Source organism: Mixophyes fleayi, chromosome 3 (assembly GCF_038048845.1).
Source record: "Mixophyes fleayi isolate aMixFle1 chromosome 3, aMixFle1.hap1, whole genome shotgun sequence".
Taxonomy (NCBI): Eukaryota; Metazoa; Chordata; class Amphibia; order Anura; family Limnodynastidae; genus Mixophyes; species Mixophyes fleayi.
Genome location: NC_134404.1, coordinates 312,931,564 through 312,957,889, shown reverse-complemented (window position 1 = coordinate 312,957,889; position 26,326 = coordinate 312,931,564). Strand labels below are relative to the sequence as shown.

Below are 26,326 nucleotides of genomic sequence, written 5' to 3'. Positions count from 1 at the left end.
GTAGCTCTTAAGCAGTGACTTACTTGGATACAGCCAGAAGGCAATATGGCGCCCGGAGCATATAATGTTTCCATCCAGGTGAATGTCGGGAGGTGTGGAGCGAGTCCTTCCCTGTCTGCTGTGCCTCTGGATGCTGCCGCTAAGCCCCGCCCCCTCTCCTTACCACTTTAAACAGAGGTTCCCCGTGGCAATGTGCTGGCAGGCCTTATGTGTAAATGCACCTCGTTCTCTAGGGCCTTTGATGCAGATATATTGCAGCGGAAGCTCAAGGCTGTGTCCCCCTCTCTCCGGCGATCAGGCTCCCACCGCCGACCGGAAGTTGACCTCCGAAAACCGGAAGTCAGGTCACTCAGGCGAGCAAAGGAAATAACAGCCGAGGCTGCAAAGGCGCGGCTAGGCCGCAAATCGCGGAGACGCCGCCGAGGGGTCCAGAGACCCAGCAGAGTCAGACAAGGATCGCGTGGACCCGTTTTTATCTGCAGGGCTTCAGGGTTCACTTCCCACACTCGGTAAGCAGTTTTTAGTCGATTTTAGTCGCTATACAGGAGATATCAGGATATTCAGGCTGGAGAGCTTGTAACAGTACGTGCTACTCCATGCTTGTCCAGGCCACGCCCCCATTCATTCCAACTTTTACATTTTCCTCAAAAATATGCTACTCGGTTAAGCACGTCTTAAATTAATCATGAGAGTGATTGTGCATCAGAACAGCCCTTGTTAAGTGTATAATTGTATATTGGAATATTTTTATTGCTTTGAAAGTAGAAGGCAAGGCCCGATCTCTGCCACCTCAAAGTACATGGAAAACTGAAATCATTTTACAAGGCCTCTTTAAATAATCAGTTGCTGGAACTTCTTATGTTCACATGTGGGTTCATAAGTAGGATAATTCATACACCTTCCCTCAGTCGACATGGAACACCCCTGATCTGCTCAGCTCCTGCCATTAGAAATAGCACAATTTTGCACTCCCACAGATGCAGTCATCCCGGCCTGCAAAAATGTGCACATGTGTGTAAATATAGGAGTGTGATGTCTCTAAATAGAATTTGCACTTTCACAAATGATAGTTTTCTGCCCGTGTTTTTTTTATTTATTTATTTAGACAATGAGTTCTAATGGGGCAGGGACTAATCTCTGTACAGAGCTGCGAATATGATTGGTGTTAGACAATATTAATATATACACCGATCAGCCACAATGTTAAAACCACTTGCCTAATTTTGTAGGTCCCCCTCAGGCTGCAAAAACAGCTCTGACCCGACAACATATGGACTCCATAAGACCGCTGAAGGTGTCCTGTGGTATCTGGCATCTATATATTAGCAGTAGATCCTTTAAGTCCTGTAAGTTGCTGGGCCTCCATGGTTTGGACTTGTTTTTCCAGCACATTCCACAGATGCTCGATCCGATTTAGAGATCTGGTTAATTTGGAGGCCAAGTCAACACTTTGAACACTTTGTCATGTTCCTGAAACCATTCCTGAACAATTGTTGCAGTGTGGCAGAGCGCATTATCTTGCTGAAAGAGGCCACTGCCATCAGGAAATACCACTGCCACTTTGTCTTCAACAATGTTTAGGTAGGTGGTACATGACAAGTAACATCCACATGAATGCCAGGACCCAAGAATTCCCAGCAGAACATTGTCCAGAGCATCGCACTGCCTCCACAACTTGCCTTCTTTCCATAGTGCATCCTGGTGCCATCTCTTACCTAGGTAAATGCTGCACATGCACCCAGCCGTCGGCATGATGTAAAAGAAAACATGATTCATCAGACCAGGTCACCTTTTTCCATTGCTTCATGGTCCAGTTCTGTCACTCACATGCACGTTGTAGGAGCTTTCTGCTGTGGACAGAGGTCAGCATAGGCACTCTGACCGGTCTGCGGCTACACAGCCTTATACGCAGCAAGTTGTGATGTATGGTTCACTGGTTGTTCTTCCTTGGACCACTTTTAGTAGGTACTAACCACTAGATACACCACACAAGACCTACCGTTTTGTAGATGCTTTGACCCAGTCATCTAGCCATCGCAATTTGTCAAAGTCGTTCAAATGTTTATGCTTTCCCATTTTTTTTGCCTCCAAAACATCAATCAACTTTGAGAATTTTTGTAATAAGATAATCAATGTTATTCACTTCACTTGTCAGTGGTTTTAATGTTGTTGCTGATCAGTGTATATACGCACTGATAACCAAGTCCTGAAAATGGGTTGCATTTTGCAAGAGTGGAAAAAGACATTAAATTTGGAGAGAAAGGGATGGTTGGTTGATTGACTGATTGATTGATTAATTGAATGATTTGAAAAGAAAACATATTAGTTTGTATGTATCGTATATGGCCATAATAAACACAAATTGTCTCAAAGTGTCTGTTCCATTTCTACCATGTTCATTTTCCATTAAGTAGAAGGAAGCTACTTTTCTTTGAAATACCCTATAATGCTCCAAGATTTCTTTTTATGTTCTGATTAATTTCTATTTGGCTGAAACCAGAGCAACCAATTTTGTTTTGATTCAATGAGTGCAACAAAAAAAAAGCTTTTTGTCTCATCAAATCATTAGTTCAACTTTATTTTGTTTTTAATAGTTATACTTTTATCTACTATAATTCTAAGCAAACATGTTTGAAATTGAGATGTTCTTTTGATCTACTGAAAACAATTGCAATTTGCATCCATATCCTACAGTTTTCCTTTTTTATGTTGATATCCTCACTTAAAATATTATGCATCTTTAAAGCCAAGATGAATAATTGAGACTGAAATGAAAGAGATTAGATTGGTCAATCCAATCCATTGGCTGTCAGATTTTGTTTTTCCTTGTGATCTGTAAATAGTTTTGTGTTTTATTATTTGTTTCTATGTGATTTTGCAACAAATAACCAAAACGAATAGGTTTTGTCGAAATACAATATTACACAAACCTTTCAGTATATACTAAAGGATAATTCAACATTTATATGAACTTTACATATGCAAAATACACTATAATGGTAATTTTTTCTCACAGAAGCCCATGTACGCTATAGTGTAGCACCCACCTCATAGCCTTTAAATTAGAACTGAAGCAAAAAAAGAATTATCTGTGATATGTGATAAAATTGTGTGAAATGTACTGTCCTCTCTTTTCTCAGTTGACCGAATAACCCTGTTTGCACAGAAAATAATTTAGGGCTTCTTACAATACATTAAGGGGTTATCGCCATGTTTTGACGGGTCTCTATTTAAGAAGGATCCCAATGGTTCATATATCATTGGAATCCTCTTATTGCGGTCCCTTATTGAATTGTCCTCATCACGATAACAGGTTCTACCTATATATTCCCCTGCAGCCTTCCCGGATATATAAAAAATGCCTTATTATTGTAATAAAGCATTGTTTACATTATTTTATATATATATTTATATTTTAAACATTTTTTAGTGGAAATGGAAGCTCAAATCCAGGCTTCCAGTTTCACTGTGCATGAGCGATCCGCCATGCTCTTAGGGAACCAGACTGGCTGGCGAAACGGAAAGAGACTTCTTACTGCATCAAGCTAGTATCGCTGTGGAACTGACTATCACTCAGTTGCCATGGTGACATTTTCACGGTAGTGGTTAAAACTTGCCCTATTGTTGCCTGTTCTTAAATGGACCCCACAAGATGCTGACATGACTGTAAAAATGCCAATTTCTCTTCTACACTTCTAAAATACTTTCTCCATTAAAGGAGATGTCCACTCATTTTATTTTAATGATTTTCCCCAAATAATAACAAGGGGCCTGATTCATTAAGGATCTTAACTTGAGAAACTTCTTATTTCAGTCTCCTGGACAAAACCATGTTACAATGCAAGGGGTGCAAATTAGTATTCTGTTTTGCACATAAGTTAAATACTGCCTGTTTTTTCATGTAGCACACAAATACTTAATAGCTTATTTGTGTGCTACATGAAAAAACAGGCAGTATTTAACTTATGTGCAAAACAGAATACTAATTTGCACCTCTTGCATTGTAACATGGTTTTGTCCAGGAGACTGAAATAAGAAGTTTCTCAAGTTAAGATCCTTAATGAATCAGGCCCAAGATGATTTGCAGACATTGTTATCTATTTTTGTTCTGCCTTATGGTAAAAAAAATAATTGTAGCAACAAAGTATGAAATACTTATGGCACTAATAGCTGCTTTCCAAATTTTATTACAGGGAAGGAAGAGAGATGAGATAGCCTAGTTTTCTATTTTTCAGCAAATTAAATAAATAAAATGTTTGTAGATCCTTTTTACAACATTTCAGAGCACAGTAGTTATTATTATTATTATTATTATTATTATTATTATTAATTTTTTATTTATAGGGCGCCACAAGGTGTCCGTGGCGCCGTACAGGGACAAAAACGAATTACAATACAAGGTGAGACAGCACAGTACAGTAAACATAAAGCACAGTAACTCAGTAAGCTCAATGCACAGCTAGTGAGGGCGGGGGGAGTATCCGCAAATGAAGGGGCCCAAAAGTAGGGCGCGGAAGACAGGGAGACCCCCAGAGGGGGGAGGAGGGCCCTCGAGGAGGAGGGCAAAGTAGCTGGAGAGCAGAGTTAGAAGTGGTGGAAACAGGAGGAGAGATGGCCCTGCTCAGAGGAGCGTACAATCTAAGTTACAGTGTATAGAATTAGACCTCACATTTGTTGTAATACGTTAAGACTGGTCACTCTCTTTCATCCGTCATTTTCTCATTGAAACCGCTTTGTTTTCAGAATGGTGTTACTCTGAACTTGCAAAGTGCACTATCACATGGCTTTCCATGACCGTGTTGGATGTGTAAATGTTTCCTCTCTTATAAAGAAATAAAGACACAAATCTAACATTTATTTTTAGTACATCCATTCATTTCTAAAAGTTCCACAGTTCATTTTATCCATGCACCTATCAACTATATAAATATTTCATGGTCATGATACCAGTTTATTCACTTTCTTCCCAACAGTCAGCAACATGACGCATGCTTGTACGCGGTATCTCTCCTTGTTACCCTGGGGCAAACTTTGTTTCTCTTAGAGCTTATACTCTGTCCTTTGTTATTGTGGATTACATGCAGAATTATATCATTATAAAAATTTTCTCTGTGGGAGAAATGCACCAAAAAACAGCACACCAAAATGTGTAATTTTGGATCTATTTGTTTTTAGCTTCCTGGTTTCCCTGTCGTCAACAGCGAAACAGCATGAGAAATGTAATTGCTGGATCTAAACCGGATTTGGTAGAAGTGCAATTGTATATTGCAAACTCATTTATGGAAAGTGGTACAAAAAAAGAAGGGGATGTTGACCACAGCATCCAATCAGATTCTAACTTTCATTTTTGTAGGGGAGATTAGAAAATGAAAACAAAGATCTGGCTGGTAACTATGGACAGCAGCACATATTTTTTTTAGTAATATACCCTTGCCTGTGGATACTGTAGTCTGCAAAGCATATTAATTCTGTGCAGTCTGAAGCACCAGAATTACAAATCAATATAGGAACTTTTATTTCACAATACATTGTCTCAAAGCTGCAGAGGTAGGAACTCCACTTACATTCATTTATTGCCTATTTATGGCCACCTGCAATTTGTTCTTACTGCATTGCTAAATCGTTACGACTTCAGTCTGTGCTTTTCTGTTATACCCACACACACATATATACATATAGTGACGCAGGTACACTTCAGGTGATGCACAGACGAACACCTTCCTGCTTTCTGCTTTGCTTTTATTGTCAGGATGGCAAAGTAATTCCTAACATAAAGCTGCACACATTTTCTTGTGACCCTAATACTAAAGTAACAGAAACCAGCTCCCTAGACCTGGCATCAGTCACGCTGTACACAAATAAAAAAGATAGGTTTAAATAGTTCACCCTCCTCCCGCAGCCCTGACTTGATGAACAGATGACACTCCCACTCTGCCTTTTAAAAGGAGTTCTCTGCAGGTGCTCTGTTTAATTGCAGACACAACCTGTCAGCTGGCTGCTAGATCTTGAAAGAGATGCTTTTCAACCACTTCAAAATATATAAGTTAAATCAGAATTTTTACTATTATTTTGTCACACACATATGTCCTCCACCTGTATCTCTTTAACGTAGGTGCATTACTGTACAAATGTGTAACTTTTTGCAGCCTTTCTCTGCAGATTGTCAGCTATGGGCACCCTCCTGGTGATGCATACACGAACAACTTCTTGCTGAAAAAAAACAATACTTTTATTGTTACATCACAGCAAAACAGCACACACTTCCGTCAGGATGACACTGGGCAACCTAACACTGACAAGACATAGTCCTCCTGTCAAGACACCGGCCACTGTCGGGCATCGGTCCACCTGCACAGATGCACAATACAGGTTTAAATACTTTACAATTCTCCTCCCCTTCTAGCTTGTTTGACAGATGACACCCCCACCTGGTCCTTAGAGAAGGAGGAAGCCTTTACCTGCAGACTGTCAGTTAAACATCTAACTCCTCTCTTATAGGCCTGTGGAAAACCTCTCACTTTGTCACAATATATATATATTTTACAGGAAGCATTGTTTATATGTGTTTCCCCGAGTCTACAATGTGTCGAGAGTACAGTTCTGTGTAAGTGCATTTACTCCTCTATCCCACCCCATCCCCCACTTGATAAGATTTATTAACCCATGGCAAGAAAACACTATTCATTTTAAATAAATAACATTAGGAATTTATTTAGATATTTTTTTCTATTTAAATCTCTCATCTATACAGATATACAAGATTATAAGTGATGGTGTATGTAAATTAATACAGTGGTTAAATGGGGGGTTATACTGCACTTTTTATGGGTGATCGGAATGGAGGTAGCTGATGTGAACTTCTGTTTGCACACCACATATATAAGTGAATGAAGTGTGTGTGGTGCGGTGAGGCTGACTGTACACATAGTTTCCTCCCTGACCTTTAAACTAGTGATGATATAGGCCAGAACCTTGTTATCACATTTTGTATGCACAAAATCACGAATATATATATGAGTTTCATCTACCTAACATATATATCTGTGATCACATGATTACTATAAGAACCTGCCTGTTGTATGAATAAATAATTTGTACTTTTACCACCTTGTATAAGTTTAAGAATTTCTAAATAAACATTGTACCTGTAATGCCGGATTGGGTATGGTCCGCTGATGCTGAGAAATCCGACGCAGAGAAAACGACAGAAATGTACACAGACTTACCTGAACAGCGACTGTCCAGATATCCGATGGCAGAAGAACACTGACAGGACCTCTTCCCGAATGCACAGGTGTCCGGCAGTAGTGTCTGACATCAGTGTGCCCTGAATGAATGTTAATTTAAAGTGGCAATGTCGGAAGCACGCAGTTAACAGTTAACCTTCGTGGTCCCGACATTGCCGCTGTGTATATTTCTGACGTTTTCTCTGCAAATCGGTTTTCTTTTGTAGGTCTTGTCTGCGTCGGATTTCTCAGCATCGGCGAAGCGATTACCACCGGTGATGCCAGAATTGACTTCTAGACCCAGGTTAACCATGGACTTCTCCCATAGAAGCCCCTTTCCCTTAGAGCTGGATGTGCTCACCAGTCTTCAGTTGCCCCCAAGTCTTGTCATGTGTTAGTAGAGGCTTTATCTGAGAAGGTTGCTAGCGCCAAGATAAATCAAAGACTACACAGTGGACTTTACAACAGCAGAAAGACAGGTAGTCACACGGCAGAATTAAATGATTAAATGGGACAAGGTCCAGTGTCCAAGCAGAGGCCAAGCAAGTGTCAGGGCAGATGGCAATCCAGAGAATGGTTATTGTCCAGGCATCAGAACCAGATGGAAAACTGCAAAACAAACCACAGTACTAGGTACCGCACCTATAACGGGCAATGCGAAATAGCGCTGCTTGCACTATAAAGTTGCAATCAGAAGGAGATCCAAATGCCTGCAGCTGCATTTACCGCATGAGATTACCTGGCTGGCTACTTAGAGTTGTCCTTAACGGCCGAGCAGTCAGCGGAAGGGGGACACAATTTATGGTGGAACGCATCTGCGTCCACCATTCTTGCCAGTAGGCCTAGTTAGGATATTTATGCAGGAAAGACATTATGATATGCTGCCTTAATCTTGTGTTTGCTTATCTTGATATATCCACAATATATATCTAATTTTATTGTTTTTCTTCAAGATATATACTAAGTTGAATGTTTGAATGTAAACAGCATAACTGTATGATATTGATGTTTGCAGGAATTTAAAGTGTTTTTTTTTTATATTTTGCATAAGAATTAGCTTTTTAAATTACTGTATTACCAAACCAGCTATAAATTAATTAAATGCATGATTGGAGCTTGGATACGGATTTATACAGCGATCAGTCTATTATTAAATACCTCTGATAAAGATCAGTGAGTGATGAAATGTGTCATATGTAGGAGATATGATTAACTGTATCAGCACAGATTAAATTAGATGTTTTGTTGAAGAGCAAAGCACTTTTGCATATATCCAGAACACAACTGGATCTGTGAGAATGTTATGTCATTCCCGATAGAAAGGGCAACATGGTGGCACGGTGGTCAGCATTGCTGACTCACAGCAGTGGCGTCATGGGTTCGATTCCAACTAAGGCACTACCTGGGTAGAGTTTGTATGGTCTCCCCGTGTTTGTGCGTGTTTCCTCCGGGGGCTCCAGTTTCCTCCTACAATCCAAAGACATACTGGTAGGCCAACTGACTTCGGACAAGAACTAATCCTAGTGTGTGTCTGTGAGGTAGGAAATTTAGATGTTAAGCTCCACTGGTTCAGGGACTAATGTGAATATATACATATTCTCTCTACACTGCTGCATAATATGTAGGCATTATATTAAAAACTTAATAAATAAACTGTTTAGCAGGTTTTGCAAAAGAAAGGAAGTTTCCCTCTGTCGGAACTTTTGAATGTATTCTATTCATTTGCACATAACCCGTCGTGCTTTAGTAGTTTCTTTGCTGGATGAGTATGAAAGACGTCTTGGAGATTTGTGGAACTAACCATTGGTTCCTAAGTTGAGGTTAGAATGTTTTTTGTCCGGTTATGAATTTGAACATTTCAGATTTGAGTTTATCTGACGAATATGAAAATTGTTTAATTGTAAGAATTTTTCATACTTCAGGATATTGTTAAATGGTTGTTTGCTCATCTTTATGATGTTTTGTTCAGTGTCTGTAATCTGTTAATATAACATGATACATGAATTTACTGATTCAAACTAATTGACATATATTATTTTTTGTGCTTAGTAAGTGAAGTGCTTTAGTCAAATCTTATATGTTTTATATCAACAAGACATAATATATGTTTTTATCTGATTCTACATAACAAATGTCAGCAGCTGTCAGTGATATCCAGCTCAGCTGTCTCTTTTATGGCCAATTGATATTATTTGTGTGCAGTCCAATACCAGACTACAGCTACCATGTGCTGAAGTCATACTTGTCAACTTTATGTATAACCCCCTCCGGGGTATCCTATAGGAAAGGTAAATTACAAGAGTGAAGGGGGCGGGGCACCGCTAATTGTGTCATTTTGGCCCCTCCAGCAAGATGACGCCGTTCTCAGCAAACTGAGTCATTGAGTCTCCCATCCCACAGGATGCGAGACAATGGCCTGGTCTCCCATGTTTCATTAAAATACACAATGAGCCATTCACGGCAAGCTCATTTTACTTCTTGTCACAGTTATATTTGTACCTCTAAGTTTGGCTGGGAAAGGTCTGCACCCCCTTATAGCTCTATGCCCCTTGCAGACACTAAAGACCAGGAGCATATTCATTAAGAATCTTAAATGAAGAGATATCTTATTTCAGTCTGGACAAAACCATGTTACAATGCAAGGGGAGCAAACAAGTTTTCTGTTTTGCACATAAGTTAAATACTGACTGTTTTTTCATGTAGCACACAAATACTTGATAGCTTATTTGTACACTGAAAGTTAAAGTTGATATTTGTGTGCTACATGAAAAAACAGTCAGTATTAAACTTATGTGCAAAACAGAAAACTAGTTTGCACCCCTTGCATTGTAACTTGGTTTTGTCCAGGAGACTGAAATAAGATATCTCTTCATTTAAGATCCTTAATGAATCAGGCCCCATGTTTTGATCCATTTACACCATATGCAATATCTGGAAGCCTATTTTGTTACACTGTTTATTTAAAAGTACAGTCATCCTGATATCTGTGTATTTTTTAATATAAATTATACTGTGTTTAATTGTTACTCAGGTTCTACAAGAAATGATTGTGAAGAGGATGGACAGTCAGAGTTTGAAGATGATGAAACATCGCTTAGATTGCCACACAGTAGGGATGCATTCACAGTTACAGACCAAAACAACTTTCCCTTAACCTCTCCACTCAAGCTGGAAAAGACACAAGACAAGAAAGATGAGCAGATTCGAGCTAGTTTGGATGCGTTTTATGAAAGAAGCAGCCAGACAGGAGAAGGTGATTGCCATCAACTTTCTGAGAAAATAGCAGACTTGCAAAAGAAAAACCACTTGTATGCTCTGCGTAGCTTTCAGTTGGGTAAGATTGTTTTAAATCAGGGAGGAACCAACCTTTTACAGAACTGTCACAGCAACAATGTCTTCACTTCTCAAAAAGAGACCAAATCAGCCATGAATATAAAACCAGTGCCAGGACTTTCGAAAGATGTGATCAGTTTTATCATGGATAGGGAAAAAACATGAGTGACCATTTATTTTTATTTTGTTCAATAAAGCAACTAAGTAGTTCATTTTATTACTTGTGTTTTTTTATTGTTTTTTTTTTTTTTTTAATTAAGTGACCTAACTAGTGCAAAAAAACAATCAGTTAGGATGTATGGGTCAATGGTGGACTATACATTCTCTGCTAAATACAATGGCAAGATTGATCATTTATTTTAAACTACTAGATACTAGCGCAAATTTAAAGCGGTTCTATACATGAGCAAAGTTAAATGCAGAAAGCAGGATTTAATATGGAGTGCCTTAAAGACGGAGGACTACTGTGTGGAGATGTTACCTAAAGCAACCAATCAGATTCTAGCTGTCATTTTGTAGAATGTACTAAATAAATGATAGCAAGAATCTGATTGGTTGCTATAGGCAACATCTCCATTTCTTCAAACCTGCAGTTTAGTAAATATACCCCCTTGGCTGATCTTGCTGCTGCTCTCTTGCGGCAGAACTTCCTTCCATATCAACCCATATGTATAAAATAAATAAATGTATTTTGCTAGTAAAAACAATGTTCATAGTTTGTTTTCCTCATGTATAGCTGCTAGAATAATCAATTTGATAAGCTAAATAGTATGTAGTGTGTATGTATTGCTAGGGGCGAAACACATGGAAACAAACAACTTAAAAAGAAAGCATTTGCAGAACATATGGCTTGAATAACTAGCTAATGATCATCTTCTAAAATAGAACATGTTAATTCACGGTGACAGGTCCACTGACATTTAACCATATTGCAACTAGTAAAATTGACTTAAATACAGTTCCTCCTGTTAGCAAGGCTCAACCATTTTAGTGTAATTTAATGTTTTGTAGAAGACAGCTGTTTCCTACTGGTGTTAATAACTTATTGAACACTGAGGAATATGAAGCAGATTCTACAGGCTAGAGCTCAGACAAGTTAATATTTGCATACCACCAGCTGATCCGCACTGCACGCAAATAGCTGTGACAGCAGGCACAGATTGCTGTATAATTTTTAAAGGAAAACTCCTGTCTATATGTTCGGTTTAGTTGCAGACATCGGAAGGAACTTTCATTTGTCATGTTTGGCAACACAGGAGACGTATACCGTATCCTTTTGCAGGCAGTACAGTACAGTGCTGAGTGAGAGCTTAGCAGAGACAGGTACGCACCTTGCACAGATCAGTCTCACTGTAGGTGAATGTAAGCAGATATTCCCCTCACACTGATGCTTCTGCAAAGGAGACATTTGGGAGGCAGGTCATAGACGCGGCTAGTCCAATATTTCTATTTCTAGTCTATGCTAGTAGGGTACACTGCAGAGATTCAAAAGGCTGTAAGGAGGGACTTCTATTAGTACATAGTTTATAATGATGCATTCAAAAATATAATTTGTATAAAAAGGGGAATTTGCTTATAACAGCTATATGCATTTCCGTGTCTGGAGCTAGGCATAAGTCATTACTTGTATTGTTGTGAGTGCAAGTCTGTCTGGTACATTCTTTCAAACAACACCAATGGACTCCCTACTGGCCTTATGTTTATAAATCACCAACATCAAAGCTTTAGTCGCCCTATGTATCCATTGCCAATATCAGTTCTTCACATGTATTTTACATTATATCTGAACTGTTTCTCTTAAATACAAGTCTGATTTTGAAAGTCAGTGGACCTTTTGCAGAGGCAGGCTGGGCTGGGCGGCATATGGCCCCTGGGCCGGTCCCACAGTGGGCTACTTTGGGATGAGTCACTGGGCCACCTTAATTTTTTTCCTTTAAAACTTGCCCCCAGTCTAAAATTTCCCAGCCCTCCTCCGACCTTTTGGCCATTCGAATTGTAGTAATTTTGGATTCTGTGCATCCCAAAATAAACCAAACGTAGTCTTCTGTGGTGGCCATTAGGGCATCTAATTTAATAGTGAAGTGACTAAATCAGCTTGTTAGTATCATTGAGTCTATTTATGGTTAAAGGTGAAATTATTTATGGGTGATAATAACTATTCCAAGATTCCTCTCTATAGAGTTAACCCATATCCAAAGTTATTGGGCTGCAGCGATAACAGCCAACACAATCATGTATACATTGTACATATATTGTGACAGGTCCTGCCCGCACCTCTGGGTGATGTAACTGATAATCCTGGCATCTGAGTGGCCAGTTTAGTTCACTGCCAAGTCCTCCAGAATGGTAGATCAACGCTATGGTGTCTGTTTCATTGTAGAACAGTTCCAGCGTAAACAGTTAACAGCTCTTTTTCCATCATTATATTACAAGGTTTATTTAGAATAGCTTAAGAGCTTTATTTTTAGTTACTACGTGATTAGTGATGCAGTATTCTGTATTTAGACAGCAATAGTAAGGCTGCCAATAATATATAACCACACTCTATGCAGCCGCCTCCATCTGAAACACAGAATGCTCCTACTCAATCTTCCTTTTTAACTCTCATACAAAGTAGTTTGTGTTTCTCACATGCTCACTAACCGGTACAATTATAGCAAGCCTTTGGTGTCATTACATCCAGGCTGGCAAGAAAAGACTGGTGCGTGTTGTCAGGTTGGAGGAAGCAGAATGACTCTGTCGGTAGCAGATGATTGAAGCTCTACATGACTCAGCTGACTGACAACAGATGGAAAGACACAGGTTTCCCTAAATGATTAATGGGCCTTCTCCTGCCAGCAAGAAAGTGATCTATTTCTTATTTTCAAGGTAATTTTCATTTGTAAGACTGAAAAAAACCCACTTCACAGTAGACGCCAGTTAAATATAGAAAGTCCAATAAACATTCTATACTGTAACGTAAAATGTGTTGGGACAAAACCAACCAACAATTCAGGAGGTTTACATTATTGCAGCAACGGAGCGTCCCGATTTGCAGCACGGTTGGCTGTCAGCCTGTTTATTTCATTTATATCCGGTGTTCTATGGTTTGACAACTCTACTTTTTAGACAAATTCTTTAAGCTAGTTTATGAATCCTTTATGAACGGAGACAAAGTTAACATAATGAAACCATTGCTTTGAAACTTTGTGTTCCTATAGGGTTACCACATCGTGGCAAAATTGGGGTGCCTGGTATATCTTAATAAAAGTTATACCTCTTGGCATCCTCTCTGCGCTGATAATAGTACTTGGGTAGTATGGGGTAATATATTTTGTAAACTGGTGTTGGGACTGTGCCATATTGTGTTTTACTTGTTCTTAAATGTCGCCTGGTGGGTTCTTTAGATAACGCTAAATTCTTCAACATGTCCCCTAAGAGAGCTATTCTCACCTGACTGTGCATCCAGTCACTTGTGTGTTTTTTTGGTCCTCAATTGGGAAAATGGAAGATTTTCCTTTCTTTTTGGAATATGGATAAAGGTTGAGTGCTCAAAGTGGGCATCTTCCTAAATTAACTTGTAATCGTCAGTGTCAGCACTCATCTCCTGATCATCACCCAGTAAAAGCTGATCCCTACTAGAATCATCTTAACAGATTATTTTTCAAATTGTCTGTCTGTTATTAAACACATTATAGTTTATAGATTCCTGTGATGATCATTTGCAAAGTTGCCGGCTGTACTAAACAGACTTTCAAAGTACACACTGGAAGGAGGGAATGGTAGGTAGGCCATGGGCAGTCTTTACAAGGGGCTCTAAAGAGACATTTTTTTTCCTTTCCAGTATTTAAAGGCACTGTCATTATAATACTCTTCCACTATTCAAATAAGAGAGAGTGTTTTATTTCAGATGTTGTAGAGGTGGCAAGATATTTGGGGAGCTCTTTTAAGCTTGACCGGATGTCCTAATCTATGACAAGTGAGTACTGTGTTGACTCCCAATCTATGTGATTATAATTTAGTTTTATGTAAGATAGAAGCAGTAGCATTTCCAGAAAATGTTGAACACACATCTGTTTCATGTGCCACTGGAACTGACAGCTTCACAAGTAGCTGTTTGCATTTATTACATAAATGTTTGTTGGAAACAAAGACATTGTATTTGTGTTAAACCTAGGATCAATCTTGGTTGCAAAAAAATAATGATCCGATTTTCAATATGCTGCAAACGCTTGAGTCCTGGTGAAATGAATAAGGAACTTGATCCACAAGGCCAAGATACTTATTTTTATATAGTCCTTCAGCATCACTTCCATTAGTTTAATGAATGATATGATTTAATTCAGGCTGGCACTGTCTGACCTCATATTGTTACTGTTTCGAAAAGGTTTAAGTAGGTTTCATAAAAGTAAGATGCTTCTCCAGTGTTTTGGAGTAAGGTAACATGTCTCTCCTCTGAACAGCAACAAGCCACCAAGAGCCACACAGCAAGAAATGAGATTGAAGCACTTAGAAGGTTGAGTGCCTCGTTACTACCTCTTGCTTCAGTTGATGGCATGGCGATTATATTTGTGTTGCTGTTTTCTGCATGTGGTTGTGGATAATGCCAAATATGGCCCAAAAGTTTCAGGGCACAGTCAGTATATCTTGCATGCATCTCTCATTTTTGAGAAAACATTTTGGACAATTAAGTTTATTGTGTGTGCAAAGCATGGGATATGTTAAAACTCGTTGAGTTATACAGCACAATGTTTGCTCCATAATCATAAATGAGGAAATGGGGAAACCTAAGGAGATTTCAACCTAAGGAGGGATTGAGCCATTTTGCTATAACATTCCTAAGATTTTCCATCAGATTGATACCGGTATAGTTCCTAGATAAACAAAAGATGTATAATGAGGCTTTATGTGTGAATGGCCTGTTGTGTGCAAGTACTAGACTGAGAGGCGGATAATGCTGATGCTTGGGGCACTGCTATTGCTGAAGCTGATATCTCTAACAGAGAACCGTCATGGTCATGTAGTTCATCACCTGGCCAGTAGCACATATCCATACTGTCCAAGTGGATAGTTTATACAATGGAATCTTTAAGGGATGTCATAACCTTGTCTTTTACCTCCCTGTACAGTTGAGGAATTGTTGTACATGAAAAATAGAAATGAGCTGGGATTTGGTAGCATGGACACATGGCCTCATCTAATCTTTGGAAACTGATCGAATCCTAACAGAGTGTTACGAATCAATGCAGGAATACAGCTAAGGAGCCAGTGATAAGGTGAAAACACATAATGTTTATTGCTGGAAGTACAACCTAATGGTGTAGAACTGAGCATTACAGGGAAATGCAGAAGTAAATACCAGGTACACGGCTGATGCAGGTAAGCGGTGATATGGAGAGGTCCCAGGCAGCAGGTAAACCACAAGCACAGCAGAATGGAAAGCAACAACAATAACCAGCAATGTATGCTGGAAGTGTCAGTTATACATAGGGAAACACCAAGGTGCAAGGGATAATAGTGCAACAAGGTTAACTCCTAAAGGACAAGAAGCAGGCACAATAGTAGCACCTTTGGTGATCAGAGGTACTACCGCTAACACATAAAGTGAAACACAAATAATAAAGTCCAATATTCCAGGAGGCAGGAGCTGCCAATACAAAGCAGCATGCTGTAGGCAGATATTTACACAGAGCATCCATTGACTCACTGGTCATTGGTTTCCATACTTTATTTCTCATGCAGAGTTATTATTTATAAGGGATAACATGACCCCTCACTCCTCCATAACAAACGTTCAGATTCAGCAACATCAGCCCTAGCACCCAAGGATTCTTCTTTGAAGACATTGTTGTGTTGTGGGAATCTATTTACAATACCAACTTTACATGACTTGATTATGATGAAGATGGAGATAGAAACAAATTGGTTCTCGGGTGCAAGTATTTGTGAAAAAATGTTTATGCACAGATTGTAACATAAAGTGGCAGCATAATCCGCCCCATACAGGAAGCGCAGATTATCCCCATTAGACTTACTGAAGATGGAGAAAGCCTTGTTGTTGGTGATGGTAAGTAGCTGGTACCAATGTTGCTGTTAGCTTCTGGGAAATTTAAAGTGGCGATGGATTGTAAAAGAAAACTTGGCTTTATGAACCATCGCAGCTTTAAATTTCCTATGCAAAGTCGCCGATTTCCGGCGACTTGCAGAAATAGGAGATTCATACATTTACCCCCTGGAATGAACTTGTTGAAAATGGCGCAAACATGTAGGAGATAACTAGATTGTCTGGGTTCCTGCCACTCCTTGCTTTGGCCTGACAAATACTATAGATACCTTGAAATTTGTTGTCTGGGTTAAAGTAGAAAAATGTCCACAAGCAAGAAATGGATCTGGTTGACTTTTGGCCTGGCATAAGAAAGCAATTATCTAGCGCATGTGGTAGTACTGGAAGCTGCCTTATTACTGCAACTCAATAAACAAATTCCTCATCCACTTATTTGAACTCAACATTTTCTTCCTCATTATCATTATCATCATCATCATCATCATCAAACTCTAAAATAAGAATTATTCATCATCATCATCATCAGTTATTTATATAGCGCCACTAATTCCGCAGCGCTGTACAGAGAACTCATTCCCATCAGTCCCTGCCCCATTGGAGCTTACAGTCTAAATTCCCCAACATACACACACACAGACAGAGAGAGAGACTAAGGTCAATTTTGATAGCAGCCAATTAACCTACTAGTATGTTTTTGGAGTGTGCGAGTAAACCGGAGCACCCGGAGAAAACCCACGCAAACACGGGGAGAACATGCAAACTCCACATAGCCATGGTCCGGAATCGAACTTATGACCCCAGTGCTGTGAGGCAGAAGTGCTAATCACTAAGCCACTGTGCTGCCCATAGTTATTCTTCTATTGTCATCAAATTGATAAATTGACAGCCTACAATTTCATAGTCGGAATGGGGGGGGGGAGGGGGTATCGGCATAGGCAATGTAGAGTAAGGACATGCCAAGCTTGAACGCATGCAGCAGCCCTCGATTCAAGCGTTGGGCATCTCTAAGGTACATGTTTTTCAGTCGTATCACTTGCAGCAGCTACAGTTCAGGTGTAAGTGCAAATTGATAGTGATGACGGCTGTGCTAGAACATGTGTTTGCAATCAAGAGCAACTGTACAAATGCATTTTATGTACCATTTATTTACATTTTTCTTAAATAATTGACACAGTTGAATTTGCCTATACAATACTCTACTGATCATTATTATTTATTAATATTGCCTATGTACAATTGTTGAGGGTTGGGAGCCAAATGCTTCACGTGTTGTATAGTTATGCATGCAAATAATTGTGTTAGGATGCAGATTCATACTGATATTTTTATTTATTAACTAATATATTCCAGATGCCTTTGCTAAATCTCAATTTGTGGCTCTGTTACAGTGTTCACCTATTTGCTAAACTCCTAGTATTGCCTAATACTTATTGCTTTATCCATTATTCAATATTCAAAACCAATTGCTTCACGTGTAGCATAGAATAAACTTGTTGTTTGTTTACTGTCTGAATGGTAATTTACTTTACTTACAAATATACTTTTCTTTTAGTTTGGAATCTTTGGTTTGTTTGTATTCTATACCTGGCTCTGCCACTGTCAAATAATATTGTTTTGAGAATGTCTGTTTGTAATCAGCAATTTATGTCAATTAATCAATATCCTTTTTATATTTAAAATAATAACTTGCTATAAAAAGAATAAAGTAAATATATTGCTAATGTTTTCTTTGTATCTTTACATCTTTGCTTTTTGTCATATGGTGCATTTTATCTGTCAAACTAATCACATCAATAGTGTTCAAGTTTCCAGATTTCTTATTAATTCGTGCAATTTTACTTAGTTTACCCCCTGCATTTGTGCTCCGCCTGTGCTCCCACATATATTTCCACCCACTTCCAAAATGATAAGCTCACGAGATTCCAACGTAACGTGAAAGTTAGATTTTGCCTTGCACTTGGATGCCAGGAGTACGGGCAATTGCAAGTCTTAACTTGGATATGTAAAACTCAGTTGTGCCAGATAAGCCTGAATCCAAACAGATCATCTCTAATTACAATAAATCAAATATGTAATAAAAAATAAGGGTTTATCTGAGAATAATGACTTACGCCCATGCCAATTTAGGGTTATCTGGGTGATACAGAGCAGGGGCGCACGCAGGATTTTTAAGGTGGGGTTGCCCCCCACCCCAAAAAAAACCCAAAAAATGAGAGAGCTGCTGCGCATGCGCCCACGCACTGTACTATACAGCAGCCGCGGCGCTGTCAAAGAAGCGTCCGCGGCGGTGCTGTATACATGCTTTTTTGACAGCGCCGCGGCTGCTATATAGTACAGTGCCGCTATGTAGGGGTACTTCTTTAGCGGAGGGGAGGGGTTTCTGGAGACCCAGAAACCCCTCCCAGCGTGCACACCTGCAGAGTGTAGCCTAAGCAGATTGGGCTTGTGGCCCAAACTGTCCCAAATTTGGGCTTGTTGAGAGGTGTGCTATACAGCTTCAGTTATGTGGGCAAATTACTGTATCATGGGAATTAATTACATTTGTTTGGCAGAGAACCGTATACCACATGCCGAAGCAGCCGTTAACCTTGGATCAGATTATTTGAGGTCAACGTACAACACTGTCTGTTCAATATTTCTGAAATATAGTGAGTCCTGTTTTTTATGTTTCTCCTGCTACACCAGTTAGTAAGCCTTTTAGTTGTGGGATGCATCAAGACACAAAACAGGACTTGGAGGATAAATAAAAAACAGTATAGTAGCCTTAGAATATGAATAGGCTTAAGAGCCCACGAAAACACATTTTCAATCTTCTTTTAAAGGGACTAATGTCAAAAAAACAATTTGTTCGCTTGTTCAAGAGATTGTATATGCTATAGTTTTATGCTATCCCTCTACACGGTATATAAGTACCTTTTTTCCGTCTGCCAAATTTCTGGTCATTTGTGGGGTTAGCCACACTTCCGAAGACATCATAATCCATCCCAACGATGTCACACATGCCCCTTGTCACTGGGCCACATGCCCAAGCTATCGTATTGTAAGAGGATTATTACAACTCAATATGATTGACAAAAGAGCTCTATAAGGAGATAAAGGGAAGGCAAACAATGGATTTGTACTAAATGGTAAGCTCTGCAGACTTCTGAACATTTGTAACCAAGGTTAAAAACAAATGCAAACATCCTTATTTCCAGTTGTGCTTTTGATAATCAACTCTGAGAACGTGTATTGCTTTATAAATAGTACACTGAATATCTTATGAGATTCTGTAAAGTAAAACAAAAAAAGCTGTTTTTAAACAAACATGACCAACGTCTCTTAGAAGTTAAACAACAATTATTCACAGAGAGGGCTGTAAGTACTATTATTAGCACTTCGACATGAAAGAGAAGCATGTAAAATATAGAAAAGGCCCTGCAGATATAACAGCATGGCTAACCTAAACTACCAGCAATGGATTTATATTTTATTAAGCCATTTATTTTTACTAAAAATGACATTCTGCAGATCACACATTCATCCAATGCAATATATACCTTTTTCCATACTTTATGTACCAAGGATTATGTTAATGTTATTGGAAATCTTAGTTCATTATAGAACCAGATGTCATACATGCTCTATTGTAGTATTTTGTGATATGACAGAAGTGTGCCCTACAAACAGGAGTCATCCATTGCGGAATGAAACCAATATTAATAGCATGCAGCCAATCAATACACTAGGAACCAGTGATGCCCCTAATTCCTAAATAATTGTGTAGATTGACTGCATTATATGTGGTTCTTGCTCTCTTTTTGGGCTACATTCTCATAAATGTCATCATCATTTATTTATTTATATAGCACCACTAATTCCGCAGCGGTGTACAGAGAACACACTCACATCAGTCCCTGCACCATTGGAGCTTACAGTCTAAATTACATAACACACACACAGCAGCCAATTAACCTATTGGTATGTTTTGGATTGTGGGAGGAACCCAGAGGAAACCCACGCAAACACAGGGAGAACATACAAACTCCACACAGGCCATGGTCGGGAATTGAACTCATGACCACAGTGCTGTTAGGCAGAAGTGCTAACCTGCCTCAACTATGTGTAGGCGATGAGTAAACTGTTAAGAACAACTAAAAACAAAAATTACAAATGAGGCACTGAAGTAAAATGCAGTTTTCGATTATAACCTGACTTAACTGGGGGTGTGGCCTAAACTTTCCCAATTTTGGGAACATTGAGAGGTATGCTACATAGATTTGGTAATTAATTACATTTGGTCTGCAGTGGACAGTAAACATGCCAAAGCACTCATCAGCCAACTGTTTTAGGGGTAAATTTATCAAACCTTCTAAAAAGAAAACGTGGATATTACCCATAGCAACCAATTAGATTCTATCTATCATTTATCTAGCACATTCTAGAAAATAATAGCTAGAATCTGATTGGTTGTTATATGCAACATCCACATTTCTTTTTTAGAAGGTTTGATAAATCTGCCCCTTGGATCTAATTGTTTAAGGCCAACACATACCACAGTCTGCTCAACATTTTTCAAATACAGTGCAGCTTTATTTCTTGTTTTTCTCATTAAAGCTCCAGAAGGTACTAAACCTATTAGTTTTGGGATGGTTGCTAAAAAAATACCTGTATACGTCTCTCCTTGTATAAATATTTGTTTACAGTAGCCATCTATCCACTATGTTAACAATAATTATCTTCACTAGTTAGATAATTGGCCATTTACTGCTCTTGTATCTGTGTAAGCAACTAGAGTATGAAGTGTCTTCTTCACTCAAACCAATGCTGTATATTGAGCTTGGGTTTCAGAAGAATAAGGGAATTAAGCAGACCTGTTTTTGAAAGGCCACAGAGGTCCAGACCTAGAGAAAGCAATAAGCAGGGGAAGTTCACTCTGTTTCTATGTATTTCATTAGTTAGTTTGAGATTGTTATCATTCGTATCTAAAATACCAACAAATTCCTCAAAAGTATGTTGGTCTCCCATACCATGTGACTAGGCAATCCATATATTTCTTATGTTCCTCACTGAACATTTCATGTCTCTCCCACTAGCCTAAATAGATATTTGCATATGTGGGAGCACAAGCTTCTCCCATCGCTGTTCCTCTTATCTGAAGGTAGAATCTATCCTCAAAAACAAAATAATCCTCTGATTGAGGATGAATTCCAACAATTTGATCAGAAAGTTATTAAAGTCCACACCAGGTTCTGCTTGTAGAAAGAACTTTACTGCTTCAATTCCTACTTTGTATTTTATACTGGTGTATAAGGCCTCCACATCCATATCCTGTCACCAGCCACACGTCTGGTTCCAAAGTGATTCCATTTAGTATCTTCAGGATATTGGATGTACCTATTGTGCATGAGGATAGTGAAGTCACATGTTTTCTAAGTTGAGCATCTACAAAGATGCCAGCTGTTTTTATGAGTCTTCCTATCCCTAAAACAATTGGTATGCCGGGAGGAGTCAGGTTGTCTTTATGTACCTTAGGTAGTAGGTACAGGGTTGGAATTCTTGGGTTTTCTACTTTTAAAAATTCAAATTCAGTTTTCCCTATTATACCTTCCCAATATGCCTCATTTATGATGTTATAATAGAGTTCTTCTCTGTGGCTTTTGAGTAATTTATAGCAGTTCTTGTCCTGAAGTTGTTTATAGGTCTCTTTTTATGCATAGTTAACGGCCAACTAACTATGTTGCCTCCTTTGGGACGGGGGTTGATAAGAACATCATCCAAGATTTCTATTTCTCTCAAAGCTTTTCTTTCATCTTTGTTTAGTTTGTCATGATGTACCAGTTGTGAATTATCCCTTAGACGATCTAGATCTCTAGATACCATATTTGTGAAAACTTGGATTTCTGGACAGATGTTGTCATTAGGGAAAAAGGTGGACTTTTTTTTACATATTGGTCTCAAAGTGTTGGTTGATGGTATTTTTACACATTGTTCCATTAATGTGTTCAGAGCTTGTATATCATCTAGAGAGGAAAGGGAGATTTGATCATCTACATTTTATTTCGAGATGGTGATTTGCTGTCATCTTTAGATTGTGAAAACATTTTTGCCAGAGTCAGATTCCTAGTGAAAAGATGCAAATCATTTTTCCATCCAAATCGATCAAATTTGGATACTGGTAAAAATGATAAACCCTTACTCAAAAGGATCCGCGTGCTTTTGTCAGAATTTCAGATAGGTTAATGATTGTCATCTTGGATTGTTTACAATTCTGTTTATAATTCCTTTTGTTCGTTTTTCTGATTGCCATTCCAACCCCATTGTCACCTCTCTCGAAGATTTCTTCCTCCCCATTCTGGTTTGTCTGTGTTTTTCCTTCTTTTTTTCCTCTCTCGGGGGGCATGATGGAATATCTAAAAAATATTCCCACTGTAGTTAGATCTATCTCAGTCTTGTGATCTATATCTTTTGGATTGATTATCTGATGAGTCCAGTTCTGAGGAGTCTACATTGGATGGTGTACCTCTTATTTCTCTACCATCATTTTTGGTAATCCATCTAAAGATCTGACCCAATAGAAAGTCTCTCTAATCTTGGATAAATTTACCACCTTTGCCTTCTATAATGTTTTTTCCAAACTGTTTCAAATCTTTCATGTATCTATCACAGCTGTTTTGAAAAGATTCCAAGGATTCAAAGTCCTTGAGTTTGATACGCAATATTTTGGAATATCTGTCTAGGAGTAGAGAATCATGTTTGAGTAGAATCTCCATTAGATTTTTGGAAAATTTCAATTGAACATCTTCCCATTCTGCTTTTAATTCACATGGATATACTTTGGGTCTTAAACCCTGTGCTGTCATTAATTATTTCATGTAATTTTTTTGTGGTAGATCCACCATCTTCTACTTTTGTAATAGTGTTTTTAGATTATTTTGGTCCTCTGACAACTCCCACCCCCCAGTTGTCATTTTCCTCTATTTTGTCTGAAAAATATATTTTTCGTATCTTCTATTCAGATCAGCTGTCAGGCTGAACATGGCCATAGCAACGGATAAAGATCTGGGAAGACTCATAACATTGCAACCAAATACGGTATTGATAATATTAACAATGATAAATTTGATAATAATGACAATTCCAATTACCAGTTGAGGCGACACATCAGAGTGATAATCTACACAATATTTAAATTTCAGTTCAGATTTCTCAACATGTATAAATCTAATGACATGAAAGATATAAATAAGATAGAAGATATAAATTACATATTAAATATTAATACTTTTTCTACTAATATACACATGTTCTCTGCTTATATAATTGTTGTCACTCACATTAGTCTATATAAAGTAATAATGTTAATCACATCACTTTCCATTAATTTAGCACTCTTACAATTCTATTCACTTCATAGATAATGAGTTAATATACATTATATTCAATATCACTGTGTTATATTCTAACAACATTTTCCTAGAAACTGAAATATGTTTTTTTTATCTTCAACTCTTTTTTATTCACATTTTGAATATTATAACATTAATGTTATAATAATAGACTATATATCACTCACAACTATAGATGTTTTTTCTCACAAACTTTTAACTATTTCCCTCTTTTGCACATATAATTAATTTACCAATTATAAATTGAATAAAACATGTTACTCTCCACATATAACACATAATAAATAATGTGGTAATATTAAACAAAGAATACTGGAATAGTCAATATCTTTTAGATTAATATAAATTAAGATCTTCGCAGATGCATAAATGAATAACTTAATTTTTGTACAATCATGACTATTACATCAGACCTTCTAATCTCAATGTTGAATATTTAAATGAACATAACCTGATGAATTTTACTGAATAACTAGAATCAGATTAGAGGTTGTATAATTGGCTCAATAGGGTGTCAATCAATGAAAGTAACATCAGGTTAGTCTGAAACATCTTCAAATAGACTCGTGAAATGTACGTTGTGCCCAAGACGTCATTCCTGACATCACGACCCATTAAGGCTATGACCTTGTTAGCAGCAAGATACATATACTGTTAAAATGTTGTGTATATATCTATTTCTATCAACTGTTCAATGTATAACAACTAATGTCTTATTCACGTAGCCATAACTACCCATGTTTGATATAAGCGCACAACACTAAAACAAAAGCAAGCCTTTCGCTATACAAAGAATCAACTGTATTGCATTATAGGAGCGTTCTGCTACACGTGGGAGCCAGCAAACTCAAACATTATAAACAAAAGAAAGCAGATTTTTTTTAAGCATAATATATTGTACATGGCTGCACGAGATTAAAAATACTGTGTATCATATGAAATATACATAATATCATAACATTTTGTTATAACTTAGAAGATTACTAATATTTGCTGCCCCTGGCTGAATTTAACATTTGTGCATTTATGATCGTATCCTTTCCTACTTATAATAACGATAATAGGTAATGAGATCAGCGCAAGTGGACTATGTACATATATTATATGGACAAAAGTATTTGGCCCCTCCTGTTAATTGTTGAATTGAGGTGTTTCAATCAGACCCGTTGCCAGAGGTACATAAAATCAAGCACCTAGCCATGTAGTCTTCATTTTCAAACATTTGTGATACAAAATGGGTTGTTCTGAAGAGCTGGATATTCCAAGGTCAACTGTAAGTGATATTATTAGAAAGTGGAAGTGTTTAGGAACAACAGCAACTCAGCCACGAAGCGGAAGACCGCATAAATTCACAGAGCGGGGTCAACAATTGCTAATGCGCATAGTGCGTAAAAGTCGCCAACTCTCTGCTGATTCCATAGCTGAAGAGTTCCAAACCTCCATTGACATTTATGTAAGCACAAAACTGTGCAGCGGGAGCTTATTGGAATGGGTTTCCATGGCCGAGCAGCTGCATGCAAGCCTTACATCACCAAGATCAATGCCAAGAGTCGGATGGAGTGGTGTAAAGCTCACCGACACTGGACTGTAGAGCAATGTAAACATGTTCTGTGGAGTGACGAATCACGCTTCTCTGTTTGTCAGTCAGATGGGCGAGTCTGGGTTTCGTGGATGCTGGAAGAATGTTACCTGCCTGACTGCATTATGCCAACTGTAAAGTTTGGTGGAGGAGGGATAATGGTATGGGCTGTTTTTTAGGGTTTGGCCTAGGCCCTTTATCTCCAGTAAAAAAGAAATCCTAATGCTTCATCATACCAAGTCATTTTGGACAATGCTATGCTTCCAACTTTGTGGCAACAGTTTGGTGAAGGCCCTTTTCTATTCCAACATGACTGTGCCTCAGTGCACAAAATAAGTAATGCGAAGACATGGTTTGATGAGTTTGATGTGGAAGAAGTTGACTGGTCTGCACAGAGCCCTGACCTCAACCCCATCGAACACCTTTGGGGTGAACTGGAAGGGAGACTGTGAGCCAGGCCTTCTGGTCCAACATCAGTGCCTGACCTTATAAATGCTCTGCAGAATGAATGGGCACAAATTCCCACAGAAACACTCCAACATCTTGTGGAAAACCTTCCAAGAGGAGTGGAAGCTGTTATCGCTGCAAAAGGGGGATTAACTCCATATTAAAGTATATGTATTTGAATACAATGTCAGTACAGTCCCTGTTGGTTGTAATGGTCAAGCGTCCGAATACTTTTTGCCATATAGTATATAATAGATATAGTGGCACAAATGTGACCACTTAAGTCCTACATCCCTTTACTAATAAACAA

At 38.4% G+C, this 26,326-nt stretch overlaps 1 protein-coding gene across 1 annotated transcript in view; it reads left to right on the top strand.

Annotated features, from left to right (window-relative positions):
- SHLD1 (shieldin complex subunit 1) overlaps positions 1–10,776 on the top strand; it is a 90,101-nt gene extending 79,325 nt beyond the window's left edge. Inside the window, exon 3 of the mRNA XM_075204014.1 lies at positions 10,258–10,776. Within this exon, the coding sequence (XP_075060115.1) occupies positions 10,258–10,724 (467 nt within the window). The 3' untranslated portion in view covers positions 10,725–10,776. The remainder of the gene's footprint in view (positions 1–10,257) is intronic.
- The last annotated feature ends 15,550 nt before the right edge of the window (positions 10,777–26,326 follow it).